The 10,175-nt window shown below is 36.9% G+C and overlaps 1 protein-coding gene across 1 annotated transcript in view; it reads right to left on the bottom strand.

The window, feature by feature from the left end:
• Positions 1 to 1,546: 1,546 nt before the first annotated feature.
• LOC106871920 (protein D2) overlaps positions 1,547 to 10,175 on the bottom strand; it is a 16,408-nt gene continuing 7,779 nt past the window's right edge. Inside the window, exons 2-4 of the mRNA XM_014918717.3 lie at positions 7,265 to 7,385; positions 5,685 to 5,822; positions 1,547 to 1,944 (exon numbers count right to left, since the gene is read on the bottom strand). Of these exons, the coding sequence (XP_014774203.1) occupies positions 1,718 to 1,944; positions 5,685 to 5,822; positions 7,265 to 7,385 (486 nt within the window). The 3' untranslated portion in view covers positions 1,547 to 1,717. The remainder of the gene's footprint in view (positions 1,945 to 5,684; positions 5,823 to 7,264; positions 7,386 to 10,175) is intronic.

The raw sequence follows: 10,175 nt of genomic DNA, 5'->3' as shown, positions 1-10,175 counted from the left end.
AGACAACCTTAAAATGACTTCAGACATGTTTTGCTTGTTTATGGTAATTGCATTCCAAATGTTTCTAACTTCAGAATCTGTGCTGAACCAACAAGAAAGCCTTAACTAATAGATGCACAACTTGCTGGAAATAGTTGACAAATTCCCTCTCAAACTACACTTTTATGTTTAAAAAATGGAAGACATGTTGGTTAATAGAGTGCTTAATTCTCTGTCTGAAAAAAAAGTGAGATGGCCATGTTTGGAACACTTTCTAGAAGGCTGACTGGGACCAAATATTAATGATAACATTGAAATATCAAACCAAATTCAGATTGTGTGTGTGTGTGTGTGTGTGAGAGAGAGGGGTGGGGAGAAAGAGAAAGAGAGAGAAAGAATGGGTGAGAAAGAACAGGAGGGAGAAAGGGAAAGAGAGGGAGAGAATGGGCTGACATATTTTACCTGTATAGATACCTTTTATTGCTGATAGAATTAATATTTTTTTTTTATGTGCCCTTTCAAAGCCTAGCCAGGCTCATGGGCCCGGTTTCCCGATTTCTATGGTGTATGTGTCCCACCACCCCAGCTAGACGGGGCACCAGTCCATCACAGCGTTACTCAAGAAACAGGAAGAAAGAATGAGAGAAAGTTGGGGTGTAAGAGTACAACAGGGGTCGCCACCACCCCCTGCCGGAACCTCATGGAGCTTTAGGTATTTTCACTCAAAAAACACACACAACACCCGGTCTGGGAATCGAAACCGTGATCCTCCGACCGCGAGTCTGCTGCCCTAACCACTGAGCCATTGCACCTCCATGATAGAGTTAATAAGCATTAAAACCGTACATCTGTGAAGAAGAGAAAGGACATGTGTCTGCATATAGAGACACTACAGCTGGACTTTTATGGTGATTATTGCCTTTATGAAATCTAGTTAAGCTTTTCATAACTGTATTTCAAATGATTTATGCTGCATACCTGTGAAAGTTCATCAATTTTGAAAATAATCAAGAATTTCAAGGGATTTAGTCAAATAATTAATTTTTACATTTATTTCTATATCAAATTGGTGTTTAGAATATTAATTAACAGAGGGTTCTTAGAAAAAAATAAAAATTAAAAAAAACTATTATGGAAAGATTTAATATTGAGACAAACATTTTGTAACTGGCTACTTTGAATCAAAGAACCAAAAGAGGTTTGTCCCTGGTAGAATGGTTCTAACCATTTAGCATTTAATGTGGCCATATCCAGAATCAAATATTCTACCTCTTTTATGCTCAAACTGGCCAGATCCAGCCTCTCACACCTACCCTACAATGTCATTCTAAAAATATACAATCAAGTTTTGAGATAATGTATGATTAATTTAAAATGATTTGAATGAATAAGTATCATGTTTGCCAGAGTAATATGAATGTTAAAGGGTTACAGAACTTGGAGAAAACGAAATACATTTTTTGCCAAATGAATATTTATAGTTAATGTTCTGTAAAGTATTTTGTCTAATGTGCAAATATTTTAATGCGAATTGCTAGAAGTGAATTAAACAGTTAAAAGTATCTTCTTACTTCAAAACATATTTCTCTTTATTGTATAGTGTTTCCTGTGACATTTATAATGAGCAAAATATATTTTAGTAGCTTAAAAATCATTAAAATTTTATTTTTTGTATTTTTTTCGTTAGTAACAACTGAAAGTAATGTTCTTTTTGACTGTTCTTATATCAAATCAATATTTAGCTTTGCATTTTAATTTGTTCCTGCAGCTTGGGTACACTTTCATCCCATTCAGCCTGAAAAAAGTTCCCATAGATTGCATCCTGCAGATGGTATTTACGAGCAAAATCTCTCATCCTGTAGTTAGGTCTACCTTCTGCACTGTTGTTTGTTAATTTTTTCAGTCCAGGAAAGTCCATTCTGCCATTAGGTTGTTTGTATAACACGAATACGTAACGGTGGTGGCCTGAATGGATTAAACGAAAGTAAGACTATAAAAATGAATACCTATGTATATGTGTGTGCATGTGTGTGTACGTATACATACATACATATGTATATATACGTACATATATATTATATACACACACACATACTTACACACACATGTACACATATGCACATACACGCACTTAGATAAATAGATAGATTAACATAAAGTCACTTGGAAAGGCCATAGAAACCTTTGCTTCAGATCGTGCTGGATGGCGAACAAAGGTGTGGAATGGAGTGAAAGCTTTTGTAGAAACTAGGATGACCCGTGTGAAACTCAAAAGAAATTTAAAGAAAAATACTACGATCACCAAGAAAATAAATCCCATCCACCTTTTTATGTGCACAATTTGTGACAGATCATGCCTTTCTTTTGCTGGGCTCAAATCTCATTTGTGGAGCCATGGAAAACAAACCTCCACCAACTATCTGTGAAAACCTACCAATACTGTGTATGCCATAAAGCCTGAAGATCTAATGGAGGCCTCAAAAGACATTTTTAAAATCCACAAAGATCAGAACATATCTGCAGCTCACGGTGATCCAAATCAGATATGCAATCTATGTGGGTGTCTTTTCAGAACATTGTCTAGTTTAAAAAGCCACATCAGAAGCCATGATGGATCTAAGGTGTAGGTACAGGAGATGGTCAGACTCTGCATAAAGAGTAAGCAACCATCATGTATGTATGTATGTATGTATGTATGTATGCACGTATGTATGTATGTATGTATGTATGTAAGTATGTATGTATGTATGTATGTATGTTATCAATCAGTTTCATTTCTGTATTTCTTGTCCATAGAGAAAGAGCCGGACTCTAACATAGATTCAAGGCTCTTTCATGGGAACTTTTATCAACATCATCTAGGTATTTGTGCATATGTGTGTGCAGTATTTGGTGTTAGTGTATGCGCAGATTTGTATGTTTGTTTTATGGATGCGTTTTTATGTGTATATTTTCATGTCTAGGCATATGCATATGTATTTATGTATGTATGTATGTATGTATGTATGTATGTATGTATGTATGCATGCGTGTATGCATGCATGTGTGTATGTATGTCATTGCTCAGTTTTATTTCAAGATTTCTTGCCCAAAAAAGAACCAGTTTCTAACCTAGATTCAAAGTTCCTTCACTGCAATTTCAATATCAGCAAGAAGCTATTTTTGTTTGTATGTATGTATACGTGTAGATTTGTATGTTTTGTTTTATGTATGTATTCTCATGCATATAATTGCATATCTAGACATGTTCATATATATGTATGTAGTGTGTGTGCGTGCGTGTGTATGAAATGAGTGGGGAAAGTGATATATTTACAAGGAATGTTAACGGTAAAATTCCTTAATTATAACGATGAGGACACTGAAGATAATAAGCTGCACCATAAAAGGACTTTATTCTGGCAGAAGCAACCATTTTCTAGACACAAAAATTTAATAATTAATGAGATATTATTTATCATAAATCAAGATGCATCACTTAAATAATAACACAATTGATATTGTACCATATTTGATGGCCTATAAGATGCACGAGTGCATATAATGCACCCTAGCCTAGGCTATTCTTTTATAAAATAAATTACCACTAAAACAATGTTTTAAATCCCTCCACTTACCTGTATAACTTTATGTTATAACCGGTAATTATAAGCAATTTATTGCTTCCTCATTCGATATAAACATACTGTAGGCGATTGTTCACCAATAGATGGCAGCACACATATTATAAACACACATACCGTTTTGAGTGAGTTTTGAGCCTACATTGAGTGCATTGGATGCAGGGGGATTTTTAAAGCCATTTTTGGGTAAAAAAAAGGTGCGTCTTATAGGCCATCAAATATGGTAACTTGTTTCACTGGCTGCTCCAAGAAGGAAAAATAGAAAAAGAAATTAAATGAAAATATTCAAATTAACAAGATTAGACTTAATGAATAGGGCACGAAATTTTCGAAAAAAGTAATTATAATTATATACTCATGACATTATGCATGTCATTCAAAATTATTGGTTTCTAATTTTGGCTCAAGGCCAGGAATTTTGTAGGAGGAATAAGTTGGTTATTTTGACCCTAGTATTCATGTCAAAGGTATGAATGTTAAAGTTGACCCTGGTGGCATTAAATTAAAAGAAATACTGCTAAGCATTTTGTCTAGTGCAGTCATGATTCTCCTAGCTCACCATTTTACCATTCAAAACTATTAAAGAGCTGAATACAGCATCTTGGCCCACACTTGACATAGAGGCTTGTTTTACTTTGGCTGTGACCTAGACATATTGTAAGCATTATTCATAACTAAATAACCAGTTTCAAACAGTTTGACCCAGAAGAAATGAATTGCAATATCAACTTCACTGTTATTTGAACTCAGAAATGTAAGTCATGAAATTTTAATGAAGTATACAAACGAACCCAGGTGCCACTTAAAAGCACCCAGTCCTCACTGTAAAGTGGTTGGTGTTTGGAAGGGCATCCAGCTGTAAAAACCTTGCCAAAACTGACCTCGCCAGTGCTTGTGTCACATAAAAAGCATTACTCACCTTGCCTGTGCTTGTGCCACATAAAAAGCACTAAGTCAACTCTGCTGAGTGGTTGGTGTTAAGAAGGGCATCCAGCTGTAAAAATCCTGCCAAAACTGTCACAGAAGTCTGGTGCAGGCTTCGGCCTGGCTGGCTTTTGTGGTACTGTCCCACCCATGCTAGCATGGAAGGCAGACATTAAACGATGACAATGATGATGATGATGATGATGATGATGCTCTGTTGTATCCTTGGCGGTTGTCTTTCAAAGCTCGACATTGATTGTTCCGTTCAAGAACAAAACACCTTGGATGGTGAGTAAGACAGTTGCATTGTCCCCTACCAGATTGCCACTCTGGGCCCCACACCAAGTACCAAGTGGGGTACAAGAGTGCAACAAGCATGGCCAATGATGAGGCTGCTCTATAGTAGCAGCTCACTTGCTAGTTGATGTCTGACCATTGTTTGATGGCACAAGTCTTCCTCTTGGTTGCAAAAACCTTCAAGCTGTTGGTCTAGGAATCCTCTGCCTTGGGAAGGTTAAAGGGTTGTGAGTACTTGCTCAAGGTGTCACCCAAGTCTATGAATAAAAGGGACGACTTACTCTCTCTTTTATGGCATGCCATTGATGTAGGCACCATATTGTACCACGCCACTGATGTAGGCACCATATTGTACCACGCCACTGATGGAGGCACCATATTGTACCACGCCACTGATGTAGACACCATATTGTACCACACCACTGATGGAGGCACCATATTGTACCACACCACTGATGGAGGCACCATATTGTACCACGCCACTGATGGAGGCACCATATTGTACCACGCCACTGATGTAGGCACCATATTGTACCACGCCACTGGTGTAGGCACCATATTGTACCACGCCACTGATGTAGGCACCATATTGTACCACGCCACTGATGTAGGCACCATATTGTACCACGCCACTGGTGTAGGCACCATATTGTACCACGCCACTGATGTTGGCACCATATTGTACCACACCACTGATGTAGGCACCATATTGTACCACACCACTGATGTAGGCACCATATTGTACCACGCCACTGATGTAGGCACCATATTGTACCACGCCACTGATGTAGGCACCATATTGTACCATACTGCATTATATTAGAATATTGCACTGTTATATATTAAAATTCTGATACCAACCTGAACCTTTTCCTGGCAGTGGTCCAATATATTCAGACATCGTCTCCCCTTTAGAGACATCCCCTTCACGGATATTGACCACAAGCCAATGGTGAAACTCACTAAACTTGGGATCATTTCGACTTGGAGAATCTGGATCTGTTTATAGATTGCAACACAATGAAATAGATGGAGAAAAATATTCAACAGTAAAATAGAAGAGAAAACTTTGACAATATTTTTATTGAGAAAGGAATTCTGATGTTTTAATTTTCGACCCTGGAATTTATTTTTGTATCAAATGATTTCAGAATTCCATATATGGACAAACCCCCACTGCCATAATGCTATACCTGTTTTCAATTAGTGTTATTGCTCTCATAAAATTTTAAAGTGTTTGGTGAGAGGATGGGCACCTAACTGTGAAAATAGGCAATAATAATAATAATAATGATAATCCTTTCTACTATGTGAAGGTGCATGGCTTAGTGGTTAGAGCATTGTGCTTGCAATCATTAGGTTGTGAGTTCGATTCCTGGACCGGGCTGCGTGTTGTGTTCTTGAGCAAGACACTTTATTTCACATTGCTCCAGTTCACTCAGCTATTGAAATGAGTTGCGACGTCACTGGTGCCAAGCTGTATCAGCCCCTTTGCCTTTCCCTTGGATAACACTGGTGGCATAGAGAGGGGGAGGCTAGTATGCATGGGCAATTGCTGGTCTTCTATAAAACAACCTTGCCTGGACTTGTGCCTTGGAGGGTAACTTTCTAGGTGCAATCCTATAGACATTCATGACCGAAAGGGATCACCCAATCCTTTCTATTAAAGGCACAAGGCTTGAAATTTTGGGGGAGGGGACTAGTCGATTACATCAACCCCAGTGTTTCCCTGGTGCTTAATTTAACAACCCCAAAAGGATGAAAAGCAAAGTCGACATCAGTGAATTTGAATTCAGAATGTGAAGACAGACGAAATACCACGAAGCATTTCGCTCAGTGTGCTAATGATTCTGCCAGTTTGCTGCTGTAGCAAGACATTATGAGAATCTTCTAACTCATACCAGCATAGGAAGTTGGATGTAAAATAAAGCTGATTAAAACTTTAAAATGAGAGTATTTTTTGTGCATGATAAAACCTACAGCAAGTTAGTATCAGAAGTGTTTGTTGTACAGTTATGTTCTATGATTTACCATTCTGTTAGAAATAAATGCCAGTTCATCTGGAAATTTAAATCTATAACAAATCTGCAGTAGATTGACAGCTTGTTCAGTAGAAGATTTGCATCTCACCAATTTAATATTATACAACTGGAGATGAGCACCAGTTCTTGAGTGGTCCACTGAAGACTTGGGATCTTTTATTTATATCTGTTTTTATTCAAATGTAATGCTAGTTTCAAATTTTGGTGCAAAACCAGCAATTTCGAGGTCAGAGTTAAGTTGATTTCATCAACCCCAGTGTTTAACTGGTATTTATTTTATCAACCCTGAAAGGCTGAAAGGCAAAGCTGACCTTGGCAGGAGTGTTAAACATGGAATGCTGCTAAGCATTTCACTTGTTAACAATCTTGCTAACAGTTCTCAGATATAATATTACTTACCATTCATTATGAGTGTATAATACTCTCTTGGGTGGGAATCAAATAAAATTTTAGGTGGATTTCTTGACTGAGAGGGTGTAATTGTCATTCCTGGTTCAATTTCTACATTGTCATAACGAACCTGAGAATTAAGATGAAAATGTTCATTATAAACTTTTACAAACCATATTATCATATAATTAGAAATTATAAAAGGTGAAATGGCTATGTGGATATCTACATTCCTCTCTTCGCATTTATGTTATTGTATCATTATAATTTAATAGAATTTTCCCTTAGAATTGTAACCTATGCAACTATTTGTACATTGTTAGTTTGACATTCTACCATAAAGTACACAATTCACAGCTTGGTAATTAAAACAAGTAGAGACATGCAAGCAGAGATCTTGCTCAAGGGTGCACAACAATGCTTCTGATAAAATACAAGCTTTTGATCCATAAGTCAAAGTGCAAGTACTTTTTGTGTTACACAATTAGAAAATGTATTCTCCTAATTGATATTAATAATGATGAAATGATTGCATAAAATATTTACAACTTCAAAATGTTCTGGTCTTTCATCTGGGAACAACAACGAATAAAAATACATTTATCACTTCCATCCTACTAATTAATTACTAATCCTTGTTAAACCAACAGATTAAAAACTCACTTTGATATCAATACACTGTAGTTGTAGAAACACTTGTTAAATTTTTTTTTCCACTTAAAATAAAAAAAAAAACTTCAATAAATGAAATTAATTTTGACATTTTAATCTGTACCATGACATGACTATATATTTTAATGTATGAAATATTTCAAGTTATTATGAAATAGTTAAATAATTAATTGCATTGCAAATTTACATTTCCCATATATCAATAATATTTTTTATTTGAAATTGTAATTATCATGAAAATATTTAATCCTATGTTACAGAAACACAGTCACAGACACACAGACACATAGAGACATATACACTCTATCTCGACATAGTAAACTCAGCATTTAAAAATATTATCATCCATAGTATTTTGTCCTGGAAAATAATTATTTTGTTTGGTTCAGAATACATCAAGTTATGAGGGAGAATGACAAACTTGTTCACCACCACCACCACTTGTTTATCTCCATTTTCTTTCCTTCTTTTATATATACACCCCCCATACACACATTTATGTGTACATATAAATATATATACATATAACTATGTGTGGGCGTTTTTGTGTTTATGTTTGTTCCCCATCACCACTTGACAACTGATGTTGGTTTGTTTACATCCCCCATAACCTAGCGGTTCAACAAATGAGACTGGTTGAATAAGTACTTGTCTTTAAAGAGAAAAAGGTACTGGGGTTGATTCATTCAACGAAGAAATTCTTCAGAGTTGTGCTCCAGCATGGCCACACTCTAACAACTGAAACAAGTAAAATATAAATTACAGTGGAGTCTCATAGTCGACCGATCTTTAGCGTATTGACCTACCAACCCTAAAACTAATTAATGTACATCTCCCACAAGATGTATGCAGATATTATATAGCAGTTACAGGTCATTGCTGTAAGCAGTGAAATCTTTTGTTGTCACTCCGTTGCTTACGACGTCGAGGGTTCCAGTTGATCCGATCAATGGAACAGCCTCCTCATGAAATTAATGTGCAAGTGGCTGAGCACACCACAGACACATGTACTTTTAACGTAGTTCTCGGGGGATATTCAGCGTGACGCAGTGTGACAAGGCTGACCCTTTGAAATACAGGCACAACAGAAACAGGAAGAAAGAGTGAGAGAAAGTTGTGGTGAAAGAATACAGCAGGGTTCGCCACCACTCCCTGCCGGAGCCTCATGAAGCTTTAGGTGTTTTCGCTCAATAGACACTCACAACGCCCAGTCTGGGAATCGAAACCGCGATCCTACGACTGCGAGTCCATTGCCCTAACCACTGGGCCATTGCGCCTCCACAAGCAGTGAAATATTAAGTGATAATTGTTTAGCTCAGGTCAATCCTGATTGAGTTCATATATGATTTTTAAAAAATTTCTTTTGTTGGTTTGGTCTGAAGGAAGGAACTGTGTCTGTATCTATCACACATTCTCTGAAACTAGTGAAGGAATATGTTCCAGTCTTGGCCATCATGTCTTTTGTTTTCAGGTATCGTCCATGTAAGACTACATAAGCCACCAATTAACCACCAATTAACCACCTATTTTCAGAGGAAGGTACATCATCATTATCATCATTGTCGTCGTCATTGTCATCGTCGTCATCATCGTCATCGTTGTCATCGCCGTCATCATCGTCACCATTTAACATCCATTTTCCATGCTGGCATGGGCTGGTCGGTTTAACAGGAGCTGATAAGGCTGGGAACCACACCAGGCTCCAACCATCTGTTTTAGCATGGTTTCTGTGGCTGGATGCCCTTCTTAATGCCAACCACTCTACAGAGTGTACTGGGTGCTTTCATGTGGTATCAATGCAGAAGCTTTTTACATGGCACCAACATGGGTAATTTTTATGTGACACCAGTACAATTTCATGGAAATTTAGTTGTTATCTCTAGCAAGTCGATCAACCACATAGAAATTACATCATTGACCCCTGTGATGTTATATAACTGATGAATGCTTATTTTAGCTTATACTGCTTAAGCTAAATCCTAATCATTGATAAAATCCTGTAGAATGTAGCTAAACTGCTTTGAGCCAATGACAAACCTCAACACTCAGTTGCTTTATTTAATAACAGCAAGAAATAACAGGAAACTAGGAAAATAACCAAAAACCTTAGACAGGAAATAGTTGATTTCCTGGCATGACATCAGCTGAAATTTTGTTGGAACTGAAAAGATGCCAGGAGTAACAAAACATGAAAAATGATAAATAAATAAGTAGTATGAACTATGCCTGCAGACTGAATATTATTCAA

Source organism: Octopus bimaculoides, chromosome 2, assembly GCF_046866305.1.
Source record: "Octopus bimaculoides isolate indiv1 chromosome 2, ASM4686630v1, whole genome shotgun sequence".
Taxonomy (NCBI): Eukaryota; Metazoa; Mollusca; class Cephalopoda; order Octopoda; family Octopodidae; genus Octopus; species Octopus bimaculoides.
The sequence above is the reverse complement of the archived record's forward strand: the minus strand, read 5'-3'. Positions and strand labels throughout refer to the sequence as shown.